The following is a 27,381-nucleotide window of genomic DNA, read 5'->3' as shown; positions in this document are numbered from 1 at the left end:
GAGCAGCAGGTGAAATAACCAAGCGTAACTAGAGATACTTGGTTGTGCCTTTGAAAATCGCTGCATCCTTTGTGCACTAAACTAAACTAAACTGAACTAAAAGAAGCAGCGGGAAGGATAGGACAGTATAATACACGAGTGGCCCGTTTTCCTTGTATTTCCCCTCATGGTCCCCTGTAAGAAGGAACGAAACGGTTACGTTTTTCGCTTGAAAGATTTCTTGTGGCTCACCTCCCCTATCCGTCTCTAGTTAGACAGAAAGAAGTCCATCCCCCTTTTTTATCCCCGGCATTTATTATTTCCATTGCCATAGCGAGCGAGTGTCTTTTGGTAAGGCACTATTTCTCGCCCCGTCTTCGTAAGTTAAATAGAAAAACCATCGGACATAAGCGAGCCCCGCTGCCGGCCGCGGACCGTTGGCTCGCCTTTAAACGCAACGCGTGCTTTACCGAAAGCAAGTACCCAAATCATTCGCGAACGCGCGCGAGCGAACCGTTCAAAATATTTCTACCCGCAAAACCCGATACGATTATCGGCTAAAAAATAGCCCACATCGACCACCGAAAAGATAAAAAAAAATCACCCATTCAAATTACAATTAAACCGCGGTAATACGGATGGTTATAGATAATTAACAATATTCGATTCAAGGGTTGATTTGAATAATTAATAGAAAGGATTAACTTTACGTGTCGCCATCGTGCATTTAATTAATACGAATTACCGATTTTTAAATTATAAAGTAACGGATGTTGATTAAATTCAAGATAATTAAAAATATCCGGCAGATTTTTAATTTGAATAACTAACTAGAAAGGATTAAGTTTGCGTGTCGTGGTCGTCGTGGATTAGTTATTAATTACGGATGTTGATTAAATTTAAATAGGTATTAATTAATATGGTAATAGATTACTGTAACGAAACGTGCTTCGAGGAATGAGTGACGTATGATTTCTCGATTGAACTTAGAAGATTATTTGATTAACAATCATTAAGTTTGGTGCGTGCAGTGCGTGATTATCAACGGTTGGATCATTGAACGAACTACGTAATAACTCTTGGCGACGTTTGACGCAACCTCGCGCCATTATTAACTGGGAAAGTATGGCAGTGCCAGGGGCCATCAACATCAGGCCTCTCTTTGCGGGATACCCCTTCCAAGGTAATTATACCCTTTTGAATTACTTTTCCTTTTATCCGAGGGGGATTATAGCTAAAGCTTCCTCTTAACATGAAACTTAACAAATATACTTATCTAATTAGACAGGCTTAGCAAAATGTTTTTAGTTTTATATTTAAATTAGTTTGATCTGTTCTATTAACAACTTTGTATTAAGAAATACATAACGTTTATAGAAAAGTGTGTAGCAATTGGTTCAGTTTCCCCGCGGGGGACCCGTGCGGGTAGGGTGTTCGGGGCTCCGGGCCACGTTCGGGGCTTTCGGGGACTCGAAGGCGGGATAATTCCCGGGGCCTACAAAGTAGCAAAGCACTGAAGAAACGCGTACATAAGCAGCGTAATGAACTCGAGCTTGCTAATGCAGCATCCAAACAATTATACGAAACGATTCATTTCCAAGAAAGAAAAGACTTAGTGGTGGATTCAGAGAAAGTTCGAGCTAAGCTTAAAACCTATGCAAATTGTGGGAAAGGTTAAAGAGCTTGCACCCTAATATTATTATAACCTAACCTAATAACTTAACCCAAATTAAACCCAACGTGATCTATAGATTATAGTCACCGTTCAAAATAGACAATATGACAAAGCGGGAAGGTCCTGGCGCGGCTTTAGGTTCGCGTTTCCAGTGAGTTATGGGCACTGTTCATCTTCGCTTGCCGCTAAGGCTATAAACAGACATGATATTATCGCCTTGCTTACTAGAACAACCTTGCACGATTTTAGGTATGCAATTAGTGGTAGAGTCCATTTGCGTTTCTTAAATAAGCGTGAGCATTTAAAAGCATGGGACATGGTGCCCATATCACCCCATTCTTGTATGCTTATTTAGCAAAATGGGTGCTATTCTAGTATACTTTTTCTTTTGACTGTCTCATGGCATATTTCTTAGAATGAGTGGGAGGTTAGCATTAGTAACGTAGTTAGTATTGGTTACTATATGCAGACCATTTCGATGTAACTAAGAGGACAAATATTACCCAGTTTTTTATAGAGGGATTTCTGTTGACTGCCTAGTTCGTCACACCCTCTTAAGTCCTACCACGGTTTTGGCAGCCATATTAGTGGGTTTCAGCTTTCCTTATGCAATGAACCCACCAATATGGCGGTGTAAACGATCTCACGTATCTTAGCTCCTCCCCCAAACGAAATCTCTCTATAGGCGAACTGCAAAAACGCCTTTGGGTTTCAAGTTTTGTTAAACAAAACAATGGTTTAAGGTTCGCATTGAACCAGGAAGTTATATAATGCAGTCAGTCAGTCACACTGCGAATGTTTTTGCCGCGTTGATGCTTAAGCATGTGGGTAGGAGCTTTGTACCAAGCCAGTTTATAGATAATTTCGGAAAGTACAGAAAGAGAAACCAACCCTCAGGGGCGAGGCCGCCATTGGGTTATTCTCTATCTCTATCGCGAAGAAGTACCGCTAGAGGCAGTGCGAGTCGGCTAGCCTGCCGCGTGTAGTGAGCTCTGGCTCCATCTGGCGGTGGTTCTTGGTGCGAGGGAGAATACTCCAATGGCGGCCTTGCCCCTGTGTGTTGGTTTCTCTGTATGTAATTTCCGAAAGGTTTACAGATATCTACAATTTAAGCATAGAGAAAAATACGTAATGAGAAAAAGTCTATAGCCACACTGCATGGTTGTTATGAATTGGGGTATGCCTTTATGGGGTTATTACCAACTTTCGCTTTCCTTTGACCGGGGATAAGACGGCTGACCCCCTCCCCCCTATAGTGTGATAGGTTCGATTAAGGTGAGTTTAGGGTTAGGTAAAAGTTAGGCTTAAGTTATCTTCAATTTGGACCATGTTACCATCTAGCCCCTTTGAACATTTTTAACAGATGTTAAGGGCAATTTAAAGGTAGGTTAAATTATAAACAGATCGTACGTCGCGAGTGCTAGGGGACGTTTTAAGTTACTTTTAAAACCCCGGCAGAATCTATGGCCCTAATCCAGCTCGATCTAGCACCTATAATATTAAAACCAGGAAACAGCATGCGATAATATTTAAAGATCCAACAAATGTAGGACTAGGTATACATAATATCCAAGTCAAAATACATATATAGACAAGCCATTAACACAGCGCGTCACCGTAATTTTGGGAATGACTTTTTTTAACATACATAAAATAACATATATTTTTAAAACCGTATCGAATTGTTTCGATATCTGCCAGCGAAAAAGTATAATGTTTTCTATCTCGTCTTATACGCAAAAAGGCGATCGCCCAAATAGAAAAAAAATGCATTAGTAATTAATATCTAATATAGATAAGACCCACGACGCCTTTGCACCACACGGTGATGACGGTCTAAAGCCACCACGACGACGAATGTTTTGCCATAAATAAAACATCATTTGCGCGGACCCGAGTATAATAATAATTACACGCGTCTAAGACCATGTAGTATGGCTTCGATTAGGAAAATTACCGCGGAGTAGATTATTTTAATTGCACCACCCCATCAGGGATAAATACCATGAACGTCTGGACAGATAAGACAAAAAAAAACCGATCCACGTACGACACCCGGCGGTTAAAACGGGTCTTTAATTACTCAACAACACGATTTATAATATTCAAAGGGACACTGAAACTTTACATTTTTAGGGGACAAACTTAACTCCCATTATGGTGGGATAGGTTAGGTTAAGTTAGGTTCAATGGGAAAAGGGGCGGGGGTCACGTTGCGGTCTTCTAGCCGTTTTGTACATTAGAGCAAACTTAATTACCCCATCCCAAATCGACATTTCAAGAAAGGCAGAAGGTACTTTTCGCAAATGGCCTCGGTAGATAGTAGATACACTAGTGGACTAGAGCAAACAAACCAGAGCTACTATTTGACCAAAAGCATTGTTATTTAGGTGCCATCACCGAGGGTTACAAATAAGAGGAGTAGAAGCTATAATGGGCTTGGCAAGGCTTTTTTATATAGAGAGAGAGACTAGAGTAGTTTAATACGGCTCCTCCCTTTTCCACCAAAATGGCGGACGAACTTTACAGAGTGGGGGAATGTATCTGATTGGCTTAGCGGAGGCATGACGTTTAATGGGGGAGGTTTTCACCCCTTTGCCCATTCCGTAAAGGAAGTTTTCAGTACTAGGTCACGCAACCTCTTAGGTACTAGAAACAATAGAGTAATTTCGGTAGAGAGGGGGAGTGAACTGACCTTGGGGGCAACTTTGTAAGAGAGAACACTATTTGCACCTAGAAAGGGGAATGTCACTAAGGTAGCCATATTTGGGAAAGAAAGAGGGGCGGAAGAGGGGCTGAAATATCTTCTAATGGTGGCAGGGCTATACCCGAATTTCCAAGTCCTTTTCTGTTAAATGTTCCTCCTAATATCCGGTTTATCATAATTGAACCAATAAGAGGAGAGGACCCGAGGGCAGAGAAAAACGCGCGTACCGGAATTACAACTATCAAAGCGAGAACGCTCCCGCCCAGCTTTCTACTCCTCTTCATTATATCCTCTTTGGTACCATAACCCATATTTGGGGGAAGGGAGCGGGTGCATGATGACCAACTGCCTTCCCCCTTTTCCAACTAGTGGTGTTTGTTGGAAAAGTACATTTGTAGCAATTTTTCTTTTAATTTTACGATCTACAATTTAAATCTGTCACTCTATTTTCAAAAATGTATAGTATTTTGATTTTTCAATAGAGCAAACTTTTTCACTACAAAATTCTTAGGATTAATTAAGCTATAAAATTAATACGATTAAGCTATAAAATTAATACGATTAAGCTATAAAATTAATACGATTAAGCTATAAAATTAATACGATTAAGCTATAAAATTAATACGATTAAGCTATAAATTTCTTATGATTAATCTATAAAATCGACAGAAAGTCCAATGCCCTTGGTATTGATCTCAAATCTTTCTACTTACTCAAAGCTGCGCATAATACGAGACATGTTTGAACGGAATTTTCACCCACCGTATACTGACATTTAAGTTTATAATAATAATAATAATAATAATCTAAGCTTTGTCTACGAAGGGATTTCCACACTAAGCCTGTGGCTTGTTTACAGGTGGGTCCCTTTACAATGCATAGAGGGGTGGTGGCTAGCCCCTATGCCACAGCTAACCTTCAGCGCCCTATACTAACTATTACCGTTAACCTCTGCAAGTTTTGATGGAAAGGAGAAACCGGGTTAGACCGCGGAGGAAAACTCCTTTAACAAGCGGGGAGAGAACTTGCAAACTCTACGCAGAAGGATTTGTTCCCAGATTTTCACCCGGTGCCACAGTCCGGGATCGAACCCGGGATCCTCTTGCTGCGAGGCGAAAGCGCTAACCGCTACGCCACCCCACTACATATCTTATTTTTAATTTTTCATAACTATTAAAATAATTTAAAACTGACAGGCTGTTTAATTTGATAGATTATCGGAAAATTCCCCCGATTTATTTCCCGCAAAATAAACAAGTCCAGCTGAAACTTCACCCTATTGCAGAATGCCAGAATTAATTATCCTTTAAACTAAGAAAGGTATTAAAGCCCATTCAGACTAGAGCGTAATCTTACGTTCCCGTCGGTCGCGTTGTTACGTTCATCTCCCCCCGGGCCCCCGTTCAGACGCGAGAGCAGACGACTTAAAACGAGTCGCGTAAATGGTGATTTTTGAACCAAGACTTTTGAATACTAAAATAGTGGAATCCAAAATCACAAATAGACTGCAGCCATGCCAAGAATCCTGAAAATGTTTAGATATCGTCTGCTAAAGCATAGCTCACAAGATCACGCGTCAGTAAGGCATGATCCAGTGAGCTATGGCTAAAAAAAGGCGCGAACGAAGTGTGCCATCAAAGAGGGTAATAGTGCCTAGAAGCCTAAAAAATTTCATATATCGTCTGCTAAAGAGTAGCTCAAACGATCACGCGTCAGTAAGACACGATCGAGTGAGATATGGCTAAAGAAAAGGAGCAAACGAGGTGGTACCATCAAAGAGGGTATAAGGAAGGGGGAGTAGAAGTGGAAGCTGGAGTGTTTTCGCATTGAAAGTTTTCCTCCAAGCTTCCGGGGTGCGTGCGCATCTTTTTCTGCCCTCTTATTGGTTGAAATATGGTGAGCCGGATATTAGGAGAAAAACAAACAAATAAATAAAAAATAAAAACTAGAACTAATAAAATCCCTCGCCAAAGCTGCTAGTTTCAAATCCCCCTCTTTATAACCTCTTTGGTGCCATCTCAACCCCACTTTCCGACGAAACTGAAAATTTTCAAAACTCAACCCGCGAATCTTTTACGTAATCGTGAACGAGCCAGGCGACTTCACCGACGTCTGAATGGAGCTTTACACGGTTGGCCTAGATGCAATAAGAAATTACTCGGAAATACCTGGAAAGTATTTGAAAGAGGAAAGGTCGAAGTTTTTGGGCAACACAACGATTAACTTGTCACGCTGTTGCTCCATTCGAAATGATAGGATCGGGAACACTTTCTAAAATACTAGGTCTAATCTTCCGGACGCTTAGGCAACGCGAGTCGCGGGCCTCCTCCGTTTTTCCTTTTCTAAGCCTAAATGAGGGTTTCTAGTATCTCTGCACGGATACTTATTTCTATAATTCGAGGGGTTGGCGACATTTTCCCCCCGTTAAAAAATGGCCTCCAGTCTTACGTCGATATCATGATCCGAGGGCCAACGTGCCACCCAAGAAGATAATAGACTTTAAAAATCATTTATGGTTTATAATTTTGAAGCGTACCAATTTAAATTTAAAGTTTTAAAGTGAAGAGACAAAAACCTTTATAGATTTGACAATTAAGATTATTTCCTTGTTCATGTGTGGGCTCTGCTTTATCCCTTACTAAAACGTCAGTCTCCGTCACACTGGCACACGCGCCAATTTAATATATTCATATTGAAGCAAATTAAACTAGAAATTACCAAATGTAGAATTAGAAAACTGTAATTAACATATAGATAGTGTGCGATCTGAAAGGGGTTAGAGAAATTTCCTCCCCACGTTTCTTAACTTCAACAGCGCATTACCAGGGTTGCCAGAAATTTGTTATTAGAGCATCTCCAGCAGGTTTGGAACTGAATTGAACAGAACTACAAGATTTCAGTCTGTTGCAGATAGCGTTGAATTGCAATCGCAAATGTCTGGCAACACTTGTCCGCACATTGTTCTTTAGAGTTTAGCTTAAATTTCTTCAAATATTGAAAGCAACGTTCTTAGAGATGGAATCAGCAAAACAAAGTGAGATAATTTTGAAATCCGGGAATGGAGTAGTGGCACTCCATGTTAAATACACCCATTGATCGTAATGCAAAGGCAGGGATGTGCCATTACTCTAAATAGTAGGAGAAAACCCTAAGGTGGCCTATTTCTATTTTTGAAGGTTCGCGTGTCTTATAGTTCCATAAGTTTGGTTACTGGTTTAATAACAATGGTCAAAGAATACCGATTTTCGAAAACCTTGTCGTTCTATACTGAAATCGAGCGTATAAATTGTCACTCGATTTCAAAAATCGTTTCGTTATAATTTATTTCTGCGGTTTAAATTACACGTTAACAACTTTAAACTCACTCCCATCGAGTATTTCAACATTTTATTTTTTCGAAATTTAAACAAATAAGGAAATAAATTACGAATATTGGATATACTTGCTGCCTTGGAGAAGGTTTGCAATAATTATGTTTAGTAACCTTGGCCCCAGTGCAAAATTTTAAATTTTTTATCCACCTGCGGGTGAGTCATGCCCAAAGAAAGGTATTGCGCTTGCCATTTCTGTATGTGTGTCTGTGTAAAACTCGCATGTAAATAAAAATAAATCTTAATGTTTTACGGATTTCTGCCAATTTTTAAATAAATTTTGTTCATTTAATAGAACTCGGGGACTGCGGGGGCATGACCCCAAAATGATCCCCATTAGTTAGGTTAAGCTACGTTTCGTTTAATATGGAGGGTACAAACCCCCAATAGAAAGATCAGGTTAAGTTTCGTCTAATGCAGGGTACAGACCCCTAATAGTTATGTTAGGTTACGTTTAGTTTAATGGAGGTTAAAAACCCCTAATAGTTATGTTAGGTTACGTTTAGTTTAATGGAGGTTAAAAACCCCTAATAGTTATGTTAGGTTACGTTTCGTTTAATGGAGGTTAAAAACCCGTAATAGTTACGTTAGGTTACGTTTCGTTTAATGGAGGTTAAAAACCCGTAATAGTTACGTTAGGTTACGTTTCGTTTAATGGAGGCTACAGACCCCCAATAGTTAGGTTTAAGTTACGTTGGGTTTAATGGGGGGTACAGACCCCCAATAGTTAGGTTAAGTTACGTTTAATGTAGGGTACAGACCCCCAAAAGTTTGAATAAGTTAGGCTATTCTAAACGGACAGAGGGTCGTTTTGAGGTCACCCTTGCTTCGAATCCAAGCCAAGTACAAGGAGAGAGAGGCATTAGTTTGTGTTTATCCAACTTGTAAAAATGTAAGCTTGGTTTAGGTTTTTACCTAGTAAACTAAAAAAAACCGGAGTAATTGGTTTGATTTACCTTGTCAGTCATAACTTTTAACTATACTTCCCCTTAGATGTTTATTATTATTTTTTACTTTTTAATTTCCCTTTCGTGTTCTTTTTTCCCTTTTCATTTTAATTATGATTCGGGTTTGTCCTAAGGAAAATTGTCCTGTATTTAATATCTGGATCCAGCATTACATCTTGACATTCGATTCGGAACTCCGGGTTAGCGATATATAGAGTCCGAGTTTTAGTTAGTTAACAACTTTTATTATTATAATATGGAATTGGTAGATTTATTAGACGATAATTTGAAACCATCAGCGATCAGTAAGTTTTCAATATAAATATTATCGGGATTTTAATTAATTATTTTAAATTTTAATCATATTTTAATTTAATTTAATTTAATAATAGATTCGTTATGTATAAACGCGTTTATTATAAAAAATTTCGAAGCTAATCTAATTTTGGAATCATTTGTAATTAATTCGCGGTATTCCTCGTGAACAACCGTTTTAAATTAAAATTAGTATCACCTCGTGAAATTATTAATTTATATAGTTTTGCCTCCACAATTATTTAGCGAAAATTGCTTAGCAATTTGCAAGATCTTTGAAAGATAATGGCGATTTGCACGAGTAAATTGATGCATTTTTCTGATAATGAGTTTAATTGAGATTAAAACTTAAAAAATAATTAGGAATTATTTAGGAGCAGTAACAGAATATTTTTAACAACGGCCGGGCCAACTGTACAACATTTTTGGAACTCAGCTTGCATTATAGGAGCATTTTTACACTTTTAATCAATGTTGAGTTTTTGAGACTTTCGATTTAATTAGAACTTAACTAGACCAAAAGATTGGGTTGATATAGGCATAGTAACGGGGTTTGTTAGAAATTATCCACAATAGTTTACTAAATATGTAATAATTAGCAATCATGAATATTTTTAAGAACGCATGTTTTTGGCGCAATGCACACGACCACGGGAGGTTGACTTAAGCACTTCTGTTAAAGTGCATTTGTTAGAAATGAACCCCTATTTAATTTTAATTTTATTAAAGTAAAGGGAGATTAGCTAAATCGGGGAAGAAAGTTTAAATGTTAATTATTCATAATAAACCAGATTTAGATGCGTAAACTACACTGCATAATTCAAAATCCAACCTTATAAAGTTTCGCAAAATATTTTCTGCATGGTGGGTAGCCTATATTCATTCATTCATTGAGAAAAATTCAAACACATAGGAATATCGCCAGTGTAGTACGTAGCATTTGGCACAAATTATAGCTTACCGGTTCATTAAGAATAGTATCTAGTTTCTGTTTCATATACTACAACTCTACGCCTATAAAGATGTCAACCGTTAAGGCAATCTATATAGGGGTTTTTGATTTCAAACAACCATACCGCGAATTAACCCACGTTAAGCCTTAGCTACCACCACCAGGGAGCCAGCTCTTCCAAAACATTGACCAACCAACAGTGTTTAATTTATGCCGAGACAAATTATTATATACCTGACGTGAATCTCCTGATCATAACCCAGGGTACAAGGCAGATACAGTTAAGCCTTTGGTATTGCAGTCAGTAAAGGTGGGCATTGCAACGATTTCGGGTGGTTGGTATTGGCGGGGTGGATTCGAACCATTAGACAGAGAAGGAGGGTGCAAGCCCCACCAAGTAAGTAAGTGTAAGCAGAGACATGGGGTATGGGGTCTATGATATATCAGTTTCCATGTGTGTGTTCTCCAGAAGGGCCCGCTTCAGGGGGTCAAATGTCCGATTTTACGCCTAAACCAAAAGGGAAACGGTGTGGTCCATTTAATCAGCTTCATTTCCTTTTTGGGAGCGATATATTTTGACCCCGCCGCGAGGCATGCCGACTGAATCTGTTGCTTGTTTTTCCCGTCATTTTACACGGAATGAATCGTGCATTAGAAGGGAATAATAATTTGTTATTTTGTTTTCGTTTATAACAACAGGTCAAGGAAGGGTCAACCAGCTGGGTGGTGTCTTTATTAACGGACGGCCATTGCCCAATCACATCAGGCTGAAGATAGTTGAAATGGCCGCTGCCGGAGTCAGGCCCTGCGTTATCAGTAGACAACTAAGGGTGTCCCACGGATGTGTCTCGAAAATTCTCAATAGATATCAGGTAAGACGATAATACAGTAAAGAATAGTCTTTGAGCAACTTGGTGTGTACAAAACAAGTTTTGATGCAAAATAAGAAAATGTTGGACCATGATTTTTTGCCGTCCGTTGCCACTATTTTCAAGTTAAGATTGTACACAGTATTATACGGATGACCCCTTAAATTTAATCAGGAAACTGAAAGACGATTTCTAATTTAATTAAGGGGTCATCCCTAAAACACTCCATCAAATCATAACTTGAAAACAGTGCCCCTTGTGGCAAAATGGAGATAGAAGTTACATTTAAATCAACTCAAAATTGATTTCCCAAAGAACATCCCCCCTTAATTTATGGCAGACTTATCAGAAACATCATGTATTTAACAAAGCTACATTAATTGCTTTGCAAAACCTTTCCATTACATTACATTAGTAGTCAAACTTCAGAAAAATGGTTTTAAAATCATTTGATTTCCAAAATGTAATTCTTACGAATCAAGATATATGCTTTGATATTGAGAAAAGGGTTTTATTGCGCGATGAAAAATTATTCCGCGTATTATATATAATCAATCCATTATGTTATCAAGATGTCGAAAATAGTTTTATATTTTTTTTTAATATAAAAGCTGAGCGCCTCGGTTGCTTCTTGAATGGAGGCGGATTCGGTTGCAAAAAAAAAACGTGAATTCAATGGAGTTATAAAGGAATAAGCGTGAAGCCATAAGAGATCACCATGGTAACCCCTCTTTCCAAAACTCTAACCACCAATAATCCCTACGTAATCCGCTTATATTCGTACCCGGAAAAGAGACGTTACGTTTTTAGCCTAGCCTAGCTTAGCTTGGCTCGGCTCGGCGCGACCACAACAAAGCCACTCGATCCTGAACGCCCACTTTCGACGCCATCATAGTAAACCCTAACCACCACGACGGCTTAACTTAGTTTAACTACCTACCGCGCAATGCACGAATCTAGCTGGGAGCAAAGCCGATAAAAAAGGGGATGCTATACTACAGCTAACAGCTTCCCCGTGGGAAAAGGTATGCGTGAAAGGCGACATTTTCTACGAGAGGAGGAGGGAGGTAACAACTGATTCGTGTAACACCCCCCCCCCCGTATAAAGGAATTAAGGACACGCCCATTTTATAGCTGAAAAAAATTGAATCTGAATGGGATATTCAAATATTTGGTGTGATATATGGGAAGTTGAATATATAGAATGAGTTAGAGATCGTTGAACCAAATTTCAAATTCTATTTCAAATTTCTATGATTAACTTAAGTTAGTAACTCAGTTATTCTACCCCTGGCATATACATACAGCTTGGAAACAGTAAATTTTCATTATAGAAAACCCATGGTTTTCCATGTTGAATTCTACTCCTTCGAAGGAATCAACTAAATGATGGTGCATGCATGGACTGAAGGGACTAAAGAAATTCCTTTCCCGTTTCTGAACTTTAACCCTGTAGATTTGAAAGGTAATAGAACTATTGCCTACAAGCTTTTCAGTCTGTTGTAGACAGTGGTTGAATTGCACTCATAAAGTCACAAGTACTTATCCGCACACTAAACCGCCACTCCGTTGGAGCTCTAGAATTCTAATAGATAAACGGTGCATTTAAACCCCTAATTTCCAATTAGTTTGACTCCGCAGTAATCTTCCCTTAATTATAACTTAGAACCCAATGAAGACCCCATAAAGAATGAATTAGCCGTACTAGGGTCCATTGCTCGCATTGTTAAATGCTTGCCCAATTCTATTTTCGATCGTTCTCGGGTTTATCATACGTGTGTTCGTGTTATTACTAATACAGTTGAGGTAGTGAAGCTCCGTCGCGTAACAATTCATTGAACAGTTTGTCATTGTAAACAAAATTTGCATTTAAAAACACGAAAGCAAAATAAATGACAGTCCCCCAAAATATAATCGCAAAGAAAAAAATACATGCTTTGAAAAACTCACTTATTGAGCGTCTTTAACCACGTTTTCTATTTTGATTGGTCAGGAAACCGGAAGCATCCGTCCAGGGGTGATAGGCGGAAGTAAACCCAAGTTGGCTTCCCCGGAAATTGAGAATCGCATTGAAGACTACCGTCGTGAAAATCCGGGCGTCTTTTCGTGGGAAATTCGCGACCGATTGGTCAAAGAAGGTCTTTGCGATCGGACAACGGCGCCATCGGTCAGTTCAATCAGTCGCATACTTAGGGAAAACGCGCCTCCTGGCGAATTTGACGATTCGGGTTCACCGGGTGGCTTCAAAAAGAAGCACCTCACAGGTTCGGAAGATGGAGGAGATAGCCAAGGAAGATCGAGTCATCACAAACATACAATTGATGGAATCCTAGGATCGAGAGACGGTAAGCAAAAATTAATTACTTTTAATTTCGGGGTTGTAAGAGTTATTACGTGAAATTAAATGATTTTGCAAAATGAGTGGAATAGTTAAATTCACGATAAAAAAATAAGCCTTAGGGACACGGTGGTCATTAGAGGATACAAATGATGGAAATACACAAGATCCTTAATTGGATTCTAGATGGAATTGGAGCGATTGGAGCCTAACTGCAGAATGAGGGGCTAAGGTATTCAGGTTCAGCTATGGCTCCATCTAGATTTATTTCTTTTAGTGTACCTATAATATGCGTATTGGCCTGTATTTATATATACTTCATGAATTGGTCTTAAAAATAATGGGATTTTGTTCCGAGTTAGAATAAAATCCCTTACTTCCGCCTTAAAAATCTACCCAAAACTCTGGATTGTAATTCTTTTCCACCATAAAGAAATTTACTTCAAACCCCTGGAAACGGTTTTTAGTGCTTTACATTCATGCTTAGCGGGTAGGACACTTATACAGGGCGATATTCACCCATTATAGTCAAAATAGCACCGATTTAAGTCGGTTATACGTTCTTAATTCTAATCCAGTTACATAAACTTCCACATAATATAGTCGGGATAATTTTGAATTCGAAATTTTGATAAATTTCGCGTCTTAGAAGTAGAACTTGGAAGCAGGCTATACCAGTTCAAGAAGTCAATCCTGTGCTTACATCTTTCTCATTAGATTTGAAGACTTCTAACGTTAGTTCTGTTCTTAATACTTTGTTTTAATTACAAGATGTTTTACATCATAATTAAAACTTGCATTTGAAATATCTAGAATTCTTATGTACAATTCTTTCATGTTTATCTAAAACATGATACTATGACCTAAATTTCAATATTCTTTCCAAATGCAGCATTTTACCAGGAATTCATGAATTCATTCCACTTCTAGAGATAACTTTTTAAATTTAAAAGTTAGACGGAAGTTATTAGCGCAGTGCGCCGGGTTTTATAAATAGGAAGGCGGCAAAAGAATTAATTTTAATCATAGCAAGAGGAGAGAAAGCGGAGATAGAAAGAGAGGGGGGTTGCCTTTGCCTTAAAATTCTTAATACAAAACTCTTTGAATTCCGAGCTGGCAAAGTTCCTATTATAATTGGCGGCTTTTGGATTATATAAGACATCTTCAGACACCACATACATAGTAAAGAAGATCAAGAGACAGTGGGGATTTTTATTTGTCGTCGGTCGTTGAGAAAATAGTTGCGAAAATGCATGTCGACTCTAGAATCAATTTGGATCGCCTCGCTAAACCAATTTCAAGGCGATCCTTCCATGGTCCTAACTTACAAGTTAGGGACGCGTTTCAACCGAAATACGCTAAGCTTTCTTCTCAAAATTAACTCTCACCATGCACCTCCCTCTCCCCCACCCACAAAACCTAAAACATTCTTGCTTAATGTTACGGAAAAACGAGAAAAACGTTGACTGTTTGACCTTAAATTCTTGACACAAAGCCGACTCCTTCATTTAGCTTATCCCATGTAGAGAATACAGTGGAGTTAACTCATCAATAGAAGTCCCGAAATTGTAGTACTTAAAGTTGTAATGTATATACGTTAGAAGGTTTAAAAATACAGTTTAAAAGTCAAACGAGCTTTCGTAAAGTCCATTGTATTTCGATTTAAAAAGGATTCCCGACATAAAGGGGTGCACAATGCGTAATGCAGGGCCTTTCAAGAACTATATTTTACAGTAGTACTGTTACCATTTTCTGTAGTAGTGATTGGGTAATGTCACATGACTATAAAAGCGTGGAACTAACGACTCGGCGGATTGATCCAACGGAAATGCCGATGCCTTTTCCCAATACTGTGATAACGCTACGAAATTCAGGCATGTTTAGTAGAGCTCTATTTAAAGGAAGAAGATAAACATAACACTTTGTACATTCCTTCAACTGAATTAACCTGCAAGTGAGACCTAAATATATTGAACATGCTCAAATTGTCCACTTCAATTTGGGCTTGGATTAAACTACGAAATTTTCATAAAATAAAACTATATAATCTTGGACTTAATAATTCCTGATTTAAGTGAATTAACAATAATTAAATCCAAAAGAACCTTAATTTGAACCTGTAAGGCAAATAAACACTGGTACGAACTATTCCATTAAACTAGGCACCCTTTTCCTAAGGCTTAACCGCGGCATGCAGGCCCGAAAGCAGTTCCTTCGCTACGGCTTCGGATTTTCACGCTCGCACGACACTGCTCGACGCGCAAAAGGTGCAAAAAAGATTGTCCCCGGGACTTTTGAAAAGAAAGACCGCTTTTATTCCTTAACAAAAAATAAACTACGATGTTAAAAAAACCACTGGCAACTTTGTCCCGGACCTTACGAGCCTTACGAGTCCCTTAAACCGCACCGCGTTTCGCATGGTGAACACGCGACGCGCGAAAAAAGGCGCGTCAAGTCTCGCGCCTATTTTTTCCCCGCGCGTTATAGGGAGATTTGCTCTTGCGCTTCTTTTAACAGCATCTCGAAGAATCTTCGTTTGCTCTCTGCTTTGCGGGGTTTGAAAGTATGTTACGCTAGAGTCGTTAAAGAAAAGGGTCCCCTTTGATATCGAATCCTAGGCCGCTATAAGAGTTTTTAGGGTCTTGGAAAGTTTCAACGCCGTTATAAGACTAAACATTCCAAAATGTCGGGAGGTGATGTATGAATTAAGAGCGAAACGTGTACGGTTTAAGGGAAAAAGTAAATATTTTAAATTATCATTATACACAGATGTGTTATGGGTGAAAGATTCCCCATTATACTGTGTATAAAGGTGATGGTTTTACCTTTTAGTACGCTTCTGAAATAAAATAAAAATGTACCGCGTGTATAGCATGTTGTATGGGTGAAGCTGAGGAATCATTATTATTATAAGACATAGCCTGGTAAATGATGTTTTCCGAGCTCCGGCCGTGGGTCCATTCCACTCAAAATTAGAGTACCAACTCATATTTTGAACATTTGTCGGCAATTACAGATGAATTTTGTTTTCGAAAACATAGCCCAAAGACACCATTCCAACCTCAAATTTAAATGAGATTTTCCAGCCAAATATTTAGCTGACAGCCCAAATAAATCTAGGACTCCAGGAACTTCTAGCCAAAATGCCAAATATTAAGTCCACTTCCCTAATAAGAGGAGGGTTTCAGGAACTTCCAGCAAAATATTTACCCCACAAAGGTTTTTTGTTATTTTACCGAAATTAGTATTACAATCGGTCTACAAAAATAGCCCAATTAGCTAATTTCCAGCCCGATATGGCAGTCATCACATGAAAATCTAGGGTTCCAGGAACTTCCAGCCAAATATTAAAAGTCCACTGCCCAAATAATTCAAGGGTTCCAACAATGGTTTCGTGCTTTTTTTACCGAAATTCCAATCGGTCTTCGAAAAATAGCCCAATTAGCGAATTTCCAGCCCGATACGGCATCACGTGAAATTGAACTATAATATCTCAATGTTGTCTAAGCTGTCCCCAAGTGAAACAAGCATCATATCTTTATACTCGAAAACCATCCACAGAAGTTGTTAATGTTAAACTAATTTTATAAATAATCGGTTACTCACTATTCACTAATATGCTAAAAATGCATTGATAATGTCGATAAAATCTATCACTCTTCTGATCCCAAGCTTTGAATATGATGTACTTATTCCAAGAAAACACGAGTTAGGATTAATCGAGATACAAACAAAATTCTACAGAAGCGCGACTCTGATATGTTAAGAATCCCGATTATTCACGATTGTGAAATCCAAAGAGCAGAGCAGAGTACTTTCGAAACAAGTATTGGGAATTAACCAGAGCAATTAATCCGGGCCGGCTCCCTTATTTCGAAATGTCACGTGGGTATTTCAGGCGTAGTTTACACCACACACGAAGCTAATTGTCCCATCAATTTCTTCACCGATGGCGGGGCGCGTGAAGGGAATTTAGCATTCAGTGTCGTTGCAAATTCAATTTCGGGAATTGTTTTCATGGTATTTGCGGAATATTTTTATTACGCGGCATTCCAAGAAAGCGGTCCGCGCTCAGTCGCGAATTCCTCGGCGGATTTCTCATCGAAAACTACGCGGGACAAATTCTCCTATTTCCCCTTGTTGGAACCGCGAAACTTGGGCTGTTTTTTTACGACTTCTCCGTATGCTTAGCTTTCGTGGCTCTGTCTGTTTTTACGAATTAAGTCCCATTCCTACTTAAATAAAAAACTTTGCAAGAATATGGTGCAAAAATATATGAAATTATCGTAAATTTTAAATAATTAAATTGCTAAATTTTGGCAAAAATAAAATTATACCGTTCTTTCGGTAACTTATTTTTTTCACGAGAACATAAGTCTATTAAATCACGTGACTTGTGAACACTTTATACCTAGTTTAGTTGCTTTAAACAGCGTCAACTAATGGGAAAATTGAGGGAAAACTGGACTCCGTTGTAAAATAGGCTAATTATTTAGTCTATGTTAGTCTAGTTACGCTTAGTTTTGCTCAAAAAGGTTTTGACTCTTGATCGCCAAAAATTTGGAAACTGTATGGTAATTTACAACGGTAATTTAACGGTAAATTACCATTGTAAAATTACGGTATGATATAAATCGGTAATTTAGTTAAATACCAGTAAGTTACGGACGGTAAATTACCGACAAATCAGGTGCATCAATTTTCGGATTCCATGGATATAAAATAGTAGAAAATAATTCGAAATTTATGGAAACTAATTCGAAATGTGCTTAAAATAATTCGAAATTTGCTTAAAATAATTCGAAATTTGCTCAAAATAATTCGAAATTTCTAGAAATTAATTCAAAATTCGTAGAAAATTATTCAAAATTTGTAGAAAATAAATTAAACAAAAGTGTAATTAGAACAAAAATTAGCTGACGAATTCTAGTTTAAAAACATGGTCCCATATTCTAATTCAAAGTAAATGAATTCTAAATGAACCTAAAATAAAATAAAAGACAATACAAGCATAAACTAAAAATAAATGATGAATTAATTAATTAGCCAGGAACAAGTACGTTTAAAAAGCATTCCCTAAAAACAGTAGCGTATCCTTTTTCCAAGCAGCAGCCTATAGCCTAAGCTTAGCTTGATTAGATGATTAATCCCCTTAAAACATTCGTTCCATCGTGTTAAAAATAAATGTACATAACATTTAAAGTCAGCCTGTTGTTTTAATTTGCCGTTTAAACATTATATTTTCAGCTTGTCCCCGCCCGTTTAATCCTCCCTAGATATCAAGTGACAATCGATTAGAAAGAGCTACGCCTTATTAGCCGAATAAATCCCCTTTTAACTAGCCGTTATCCGATCTACGCTCTCCAGACTCGAGACTCGAGAGAGACGACGACGCGCCGCGAAAACCCGGAAAAACCAGAATGAAGTCGTCTAAAATTAAAACCACGTGCGAACGAAACCTTTTTCTAAAAGGGATTTCTTCTCTCTCTCTCTTTGAGATGTTACTGAGAACTAAGGAACTTTCTTAACTCCGATGATAGTGAGAGTAGATAGTGTCTGAGTGGCGTGCTAGCACGATTTTGAATATGAAATAGACCATTTCCACACGGGGGTAAAGCTTTGCCTTTGATCTAACTTTATGGAACCTGCGCTGTAGTCTTTTTGTATCATGAGAGTGCGCAGAGACGGCAATGTATTAACCCCCTTTTTTGTGCCGATACTGAGGGTTGCCTATCCCCCTTTTTAAATGAAAAAGGTGAGTTTTAAAACAATCTAGTATCTTAATCTTGGAAATGACCAGAAAAAACTAAAGAAAACGTCCTGATTTCTTTTTATGAAAGTAGTATGCCTAACAAGTAACATAATTGCGCATTGATATGGTAGAGTTTAATATACAGATAGTATCGTGCACTAAAAGGAACCGATAAATTTCCTCCCCTGTTTATTAACTTTAACTGCACTTCAAGGTTGCCAGTAATTAGAGCATCTCTGCAGGTTTAGAACTGAATGATTACTAAATCGAACAGATCTACAAGCTTTTTATTTTTAGTCTGTCTGAAAATTGCGTGACTGGCAACACTGATTTGCACACTATCTACAAGTAAAATAGTTATTAAGTGCATTCATTTCCAGTTTTAGGTAGTGTTTCTTGATAATTTTGAAAAAACTCTTTATTGAACACGTTTTCCTCCATATAAGGGCACTCTTTTCAACCAACTCTTGCTAAAACCGGGTAATAGTTTCGGCCCAGCTACTTGCCTTGGTACTCTTTCATCTTAGCAATAGCAATGGGAATCTTTCTTTGCACATAAAATGATATTCCCGATAGTATCATTTTCACTAATTTTTATCCACTCTTGCTAACACGAGTAGTTTTCGGGTCTTGGTTCTGGTATATACAGGGAGAAGCTTTAAGAGTGGATGGGGGTTTATTTTTTTTTTATTTGCAAAGACTGATGCAACGGAGGAGAAACGTAACGGGGTGGTGCGGGTATAGGGTTCTGTCGCGTTTGACGCTTTGGGATTTTGACATTGAGGGATGAAGTTGGTAATTTTCGACCCTAATGACTGTCGTCTAGTGTTTCAAGTACGCGCATGCGTCTTATACACGTCTATTTTTCCCCCTCAGTAGTCTTGGGGGGTTGGATACTCTGTGTGTTACTCTTCCCCGTAGACACCAATCAGTTTTTGTGTTGGAACGCATTGAATTGTAGGCCAAACCCCTCCCAGTAAAACGGAACAAAAGTGTTGTATTAAAGGGTTATAGACTGGTCAAAGGTGTAGAAAAACACCTGGTTATTTGATTCTGTAGCGCACGTCCCATTGAAATAACACACGTTTCATTTTTATTTAGACAGTGTCCGGTCCCTCGTTTCCTAAAAAAACGTCTTCGTACTACTGATATTGCCAAAAATCTAAAAAAAAGTCCTACATGAGTATGTACATGTGAGCTAACCCCGAACACTTTTTAAAAGAGTTTGCATTTGTAGCAAAATTATTAATAACCTTAAGGTTAATTTAATTTTAAGCCAAGGTTTTTTCTTTTTTCGGTAGCACAGTTTAGAATAACACTTAAATATTAAGAGATAAACAGATATCGATTTATTTCAACTCTAAGAAACAAGTCGAATCTGACCAAACATATTTAAATTTCACTGTCTATAGATAGTCCTTCAAACAAGGAGGACTGAGATACTATTTACAGCAGGACTCCCAGCTAATCTATTTGACGGAAAAAAGTGCAGTACCAAATAGAGCCTGACCTCCTGTTGTAAATGGTATCAATCCGCATAGTCTGAAAACTATCTATAGAAGTCAAATCTGACCAAACATATTTAAATTTCACTGTCCTATAGTCCTTCAAGCAAGGAGGACTGATACTATTTACAGCAGGAGTCCAAGCTACTCTACTTGACGAACAAAGTGCAGTACCATATAGAGCATGGTCTCCTGTTGTAAATGGTATCAATCCGCATAGTCAGATTCTGAAAATTATCTATAGAAAAAAAAAATGAAGTCGAATCTGATTAAACTTAACCTCAGGCGATGAAAGTTCACGAACTCGAACGATTCTCGCCGCTAGGATACGTTTCAAAAATTGAAATTAATTAAATTTCAATCATTCTTGATATCTTTTCAACACGTGATTAAACTGACAACCGCACGCGCTTCGCTTTTGTTGTAAAAAAGATGCGCAGACTTTAACATAGACATAATACAACCTTCTGCCAACAAAACCATATGATTTCTAAACAAAATAAAATAAAACTTCGAACCACAAATAAAAAAATTAAATTAAAACCTCTTGGAAGCGCGCTATAATAATTAAAAATTACATAACATGCGCAGAAAAAAATAATATTCGAATTTTGAGGATAATAAACTTATTTTGAAACGGAAATGAGTTCGAACAAAAACCTTAAATAATAACAAATCTCCCATCATAATAATAATAATATCTAATAAAGCCGGGCCACACGAATTTCTTTAGGGTCTAAATAACTATAAACTAAAGGTGTATAGTCAATTGAGAAACGTGTTGTTATATTAAGTTAGTTTATTTATTATATAAAAGAGAAATTGTAAGGCCGGAAACACGGCCATTTCAAAAACCGGGGAAAGCCGCGCTACAGCCAAAAGATTAAGGGTCTACTCTAGAGACGGCCGCTGAATCGAGCTAGGATCACTACTAGATCTCGCTCTCTCTCTAGACAGATGCTTGCTCGGGAGAGAGCAGAGAGAAAGAAAAGACTCAAGAGAGAAAGAGGGTTTTTAGTTTTTAGTCCCGAACAAAAATTCCATCATATTGAATTAATTCTACTAACGCGTTCCACACTCATTGTTCCAAAAATTAGACCATAATTCGAAGTAATACAAACACCAATAGACTTTTTCGACGTACAAAAGGGGGTAGGTAACCCTCATGATACAAAAAGACTACAGCGCAGGCGCCAAAGCGGAGTATTGATTTCTTCTTAAACACACCGAAATGGTCTGTTCTTTACAGGGTTCATATTTATTTGGTAAACCGATTTTCTCGCCGATTTCCCTGAGTTTTCCAGGTTTATTGCCAGGTACAACCTAATTAAATATTTTTAAATATTTAAAACTTACTCAAACGAGTCATATCACACTAATTTCTCTGAATTTTACTCAAAATTTAAAAGTTCCCTGCGTTTTCCAGGTTTGTATGAACCCTGTTTCTCGTCTGATATTGAAAATAGGAATTTAAATCTTTTTTATTTAATCATAATATGCCAGCATGGGCATATAATAGTTTAGCAAGCAGTATAGTTAACGTATAAAGTTATTCCTAAATTAACGTTAGCTGTTTTCACATTTCTGGCCGCCATTTTCCAAGATGGCTACGGAATGAATAAATATTTCTTAGTATGTACCTTACATATTGAGAGTAACGTCCCAGCAAAATTTGATCTTCCTAGGCAAAGCAGTTTGTTCTGGGCGTTAAGACTTCAAGTTACAATCTTCTTTGAAGTTAAATTTATTCTTTCAATGTTGTTAAACTTTTGAGGTCAATTCGAATGCCCGGTCACGGATAGACCAAATTTAACGGGGGAAGAATAAGGGGTCAAATCCCTCGGACAGATTGATAGGTGAAATTCTTCTTACGTTGCGCATGCGGCCCAAACGCAACAGTGGGGTCACGCAGTTTTTCGATTCAACCAAGCTATCTTCATATTGGGTCCGTATTACGATTTCAAATTAGATGTTTGCACGTTTAGGCCTAGTAGTTTCAGGTTAACTTGGTTTCGAAAGAGGGGGCGTTATTATTTTTTTTTTCTGTATCAAATTGTATACGGTTGCGAAAGCATGATTCCCTCCTTATCAAAAATGTAGGAATTTGTAGGCGATAGGCTTGTCATTTGATTTTTGATCATAATGTAATGACAACCCCTCACCGTTGACTGTATTAAGATCTATTTGGACATAACATTGGGTGCTACTAGCCTGTGGGATAAGTTGGAGGGATGGATAAATGTGTTACATGGATGTTTTTACTCCTTGAAATTTCGTATAGAAGGTGTTGCGTTTCGCCGTCGACCAGTTACTGTAGCGCTCCGCGATACACCGTTAGTAATATAAGCTATTATAAGAAAAGGGGCTTTCGCTGCCCTTGGAAAAGCTTAAAATCTAGGGACGCTATCTTTTCAGGGTTTTATAAAAAGATTGTAATTTTGAAAGATGGTGGAATATTGAGATAAAACACCACCAAAGGGTTATCTATTGATTATAGTGAACCAGAATAGAGCTATCTCAGTTGTGACGTCAGTGCCCAGGTAAAACCTCACGGGTTTAGCATTGGCAGTGGGCGGCCATGTTTGGTACCGCTTTGGTTCTGTTGGGAAATAGCATGGGTGACGTCACACTAAGTCTTCTGAGATAGCTCTATACTAAATACGGCTGAAATCGGTTGAAAACTTGAAACCGTAAGGACGTTGTCCTTAAGGGAAGGATTTGATCACATTTTTAGCCAAAATTTTCCAAGATGGCCGCGTACTGGGAACATTTCTTGGGAAAGCGGTTTAACGCGCCTGCATTGTAGTCTCTTGGTGTCATGAGAGAGCGCAGAGGAGGCAATGTATCAACCCCTTGTATGTCCCAATACTGATGGTTGCCTATTCCCTTTTCTACGTCGAAACGGTCTTTCAGGACTTTTATAAATATAGATGACTAAAAAGGTTTGGCGATCTCTTGCGGGACAGCACAAAAGACGTGTCAACGGCAAAGGGTAACACCCGGTACTATATCACTGTAGGATTTTTGTTTTGCAGCTCATCAAATAATATGAACTGAAAATCTAAAAGCAATGTATAACTTACGACATCTGATTCACACGACTTCTATCAAATGCAAAACACACAAAAAAAAAATCTGGGTTGTTCAAACCGTGTTCGTCTGGCGGGGAAAACATGAAATTAAGACAAAAGATTTAATATCCTAAATTAAATCCGGCATTTGAGTTGGTTTAAATTTGAAACGGTTAGGTGCATCTGTTCAAACAGATCTGGTCTCGAGAAATTCACCTCTTTCGTCTTGTATACCAGGGGTTCGTTTCCAATCTCAACAGGGGTCAAGTCAGCTCCACCGTGTGTAGACGGGGAAACAATATCCCATAACAAAACAAAAAGATATAGCATAAATTGCATCTAAACCCCTGCGGACTTAATTAGAGAGCTTCTTTAAGTTAAAGTAAATATGAACTTTCATATTTGTTTTGAATTTTTAAAAAAAGTTATAATACAGAGAGTTTATGAGTAATTTCAATAAACTTAATATTAGCAGAAGGGGATAATAGAAGAAGGATGACACTCTGTATCCTCTAAATACTTTAGTTATTTAACGTCATTCTTCCCAGGCTCACCCTTTTTGTTTGCTCTCCCGCTCATCAAACTTCAAATGGGCATGGCACCGTGCTAGGGTGAATTACATAACTGTTTCCTCAGCAATCAACCCACAAACCTTGATTGTCTTGACGTGGGACAAAAACCCACAAGCGCATGTGCCTTGGCAAATAGTTAAGTGCTAATAGAGTTATGATTAGGGAACTATTTATCGCGTATGTGATTCGGTTTAGTAACCTTGCTCCAATGTTACAATTACCCCGGGCGCTTTGTGGTACACTTCTCTCGGAGAGATTATTATACACTTCTGACATTAGTAAATAAAGAGTGTATTCAAAAAAAGATGGTAGGTGGGTTCTATGGACGATTTTCACTCAAAAATGTTCTATGAGATTTTGCCCTAAGGTCAATCTAGGATCCACATGAGAATTTACCAAAAAATTTCAGTAATAAGCTACCTTGCATCAGGGGAAATCTTGAATTTGACAGTTAAAGGGTTGGAAAAAATAAATTTTGCAAAAGATACCATACTTTTTCAAGAGTTCACTCACTTAACCCCCAAAAAAGGTTAAACATTGTGTTTACAAAACGTGGCTAGCTTTTCAAACCAGTCAAGTTTCTATTAATAGATTATAGATATTAATACCTTCCCATGATGCCGTCCGTCAGAAATTGAACTCAATCAAGAGTGTGGAGGGGGCAGGGACTTGGCAGTAACTACGTCACGATACCTCACTCTACCTTCCACTCATACCAAGAGGGGGTCGGAAAGGGGGTACTGAAATAGCTTCCATTTTACAAAATAGAATACCAGAATGGCGACAAGGGGCGGAGCAATACCCGAATTGCCAAGTCCCTATATAGTAAAAAAAAAAAAATAAGAAAAAAAGGTTCATGTAGAAACGATATTGAAATTCTTCCTCTGTGATACCGAAGTTAGAAAAATAATAAAGAAAAAGAAAATAAGAATAAGAAGGTTGGAGAAGCGAGAAGAGAAGAGCTAGAGTGGCGAGAGGACCTCACAAAAAACTAAGACGGCGGCTTCCTTTGATCTTTCTTAATGGGGCGGCCATAGCTCCGAGCGAGACCATCTCTCGGAATTCTCCCCCCTAAGGTTACAAACTAAACGCCGATTACCCCCACCTCTAAACCCCTAAGAATAAAAATCAAAATTATTTCACTTTTCCAGCTCGATCAAGTTCGGTTCATTTTCGATACAAAAAAAAAAAAAAAAATAACACCATTCAGATAACAAAATTAAATATCAAAAATTCATATAAAATAATCTTAATATTGATTACAAATATTCACTCAAAAGGGGGTTTATTATTCAAATTAGTTTACTAATTATAGCGGAGTAAGTTAATTGGTAGGTGGGCAGCAGATATATTATAATTTCCTACGTCATTAAATAGTAACCTCATCAGTAAAAGGAATTTTAATAACGTTTTTAAACCATGGTCTCCAAAAATGTAGTTATATGGTTATTAAAAAATATTAATTGAATTTTTGGTTTTCCTGGACGCGGAATACATCGTGTGGTTCGAGGTATTTTTTTAATTAGATCTAGGGGTATGGTATTAAACTTCAGATGTCACGTGATAACACTATGTCAAGGATTCCTTTTTAGATTTTATTTTAAATGCTTTTTCTTCCACATGGGCAGGGCAGGTGGACTATCGTGATTAAGATTACAAACTTAGTTGATTATATAAATATCATACCTATAAACGAAATTTTTATATTGAAAATCCTAGAATTTCCAACTTATCCCTGACCAAATTTGGCGAATATCCCTGACCATTAAGAGCCCACTTCATCACACCTGGCCCATACTTAGTTTCCATTGCTCGAAGCATGGTTTGATATATCAAACGAAATCCCTGACTTTATAGGGAAAAACTTTAAATCCCTGATTTATTCCCCATTTTCCAAATCCCTGACTTAGCCCCCCATTTTCCAAATCCCTGACTTAGCCCCCCATTTTCCAAATCCCTGACTAAGCCCCCATTTTCCAAATTCCTGACTTAATCCCCTATTTTCCAAATCCCTGACATAGCCCCCCATTTTCCAAATCCCTGACATAGCCCCCCATTTTCCAAATCACTGACATAGCCCCCCATTTTCCAAATCCCTGACTAAGCCCCCATTTTCCAAATCCCTGACTTAATCCCTTATTTTCCAAATCCCTGGCATAGCCCCCCATTTTCCAAATCCCTGACTAATCCCCCCAATTTTCCAAATCCCTGACTAATCCCCCCATTTTCCAAAACCCTGAGTTATCCCCCCATTTTCCAAAACTTATCTAGGTTTTTCTTAAGAACCCCGTATTAAACAATAGCAGACGACGCTAAAGAGATAAAGTATGTTAAGCCTAACGCAAAAAACAAAATGAACAAACTGTTATCATATCCCTAATTTGATTGCTTGTTGTCTATTGTTAATTCGTAGACACATCAAGAAAGGGGGAGAGAAGTGTATAGCCTAGAGTAAAACTGTTGAAGACAATTTCCTTTCCGTTTTGAAGCGTGGGTGTGTAAGGGCGACCCCTCGACTGCCCTCAAAACAATTTAAAATAGAGTTCTGTTCCTTCTTTTTTTTTTCTTTTCTTCTTGATGGCGTCTGTTGTTGCTTAAATGATCTTTTCCTACTTAACTCTTCATCTTCCTTCACAAACAGGAAGGGGAAGACGCGAGACATTTTCACACGTCTCTAAAAGACTCAAAGTTCTTTATTCTTATAGCAATATAACACCAAAGCGTCCCAAGAAATGATATACTTCCCAAGAAACGTTTCTAGAACACGGGTCAAAGTTCAATGATATCTTCTTCTAGTCGAGAAGGGGTGGGAGATAGGGAAGGGCTTCTGGGTATATTGTCATCATTAATTGCGCGGTAATTACTACATCATTTAATATTAAGTATTTATTAATTAAATTTCACAATAATCTGGCGAAAAACATTAGCAACAATGTGACTATATATGGTGTGTTAGTCATGAATTTGTGTGTGAAAGCAATTCAACCGGTATCTACAACAGGCTGATAAGCTTGCAGTTCTATAGACCATTTCGATGCAACTAAGAGGGGAAGACACGGGGCTAAAACTTTGCCTTCCATCTCGCTTTTGGCGCCTGCGCTGTAGTCTTTTTGTATTCATGAGAGTGCGAAGAGTATGTCCCGATACTGAGGGTTGCCTACCCCTTTTTTATGTCGAAAAGGTCTATTCGAAAACCGTGTCCCTTATAGGGCAAAATGGAGATAGAAGTTAAATTTTCGACTCAAAATCGCTCTAAAAACATCCCCCTTAATTCATGGCAGACCTAATCAGAAACACCCTGTACATATTTCCCTGTAAATACATAAAA

General features: G+C 38.0%; 1 protein-coding gene and 1 long non-coding RNA gene across 3 annotated transcripts in view; one reads left to right on the top strand and one right to left on the bottom strand.

Moving 5' to 3' along the window:
• LOC149710129 (uncharacterized) overlaps positions 1–27,381 on the bottom strand; it is a 210,185-nt gene that overhangs the window by 78,498 nt on the left and 104,306 nt on the right. For both annotated transcript variants that reach the window (XR_016376849.1, XR_016376850.1), the window contains exon 3: positions 12,766–13,144. This is a non-coding gene — a long non-coding RNA (uncharacterized LOC149710129). The remainder of the gene's footprint in view (positions 1–12,765; positions 13,145–27,381) is intronic.
• LOC149710134 (paired box protein Pax-3-like) overlaps positions 35–27,381 on the top strand; it is a 44,999-nt gene continuing 17,652 nt past the window's right edge. Inside the window, exons 1-3 of the mRNA XM_089859548.1 lie at positions 35–1,162; positions 10,646–10,818; positions 12,809–13,160. Coding sequence (XP_089715674.1) covers positions 1,105–1,162; positions 10,646–10,818; positions 12,809–13,160 — 583 coding nt within the window. The 5' untranslated portion in view covers positions 35–1,104. The remainder of the gene's footprint in view (positions 1,163–10,645; positions 10,819–12,808; positions 13,161–27,381) is intronic.

This window comes from Phalangium opilio, unplaced genomic scaffold (assembly GCF_054372755.1).
Source record: "Phalangium opilio isolate 3A_F unplaced genomic scaffold, DU_Popi_V2 ptg000011l_1, whole genome shotgun sequence".
NCBI classification, from domain to species: domain Eukaryota; kingdom Metazoa; phylum Arthropoda; class Arachnida; order Opiliones; family Phalangiidae; genus Phalangium; species Phalangium opilio.
The sequence above is the reverse complement of the archived record's forward strand: the minus strand, read 5'-3'. Positions and strand labels throughout refer to the sequence as shown.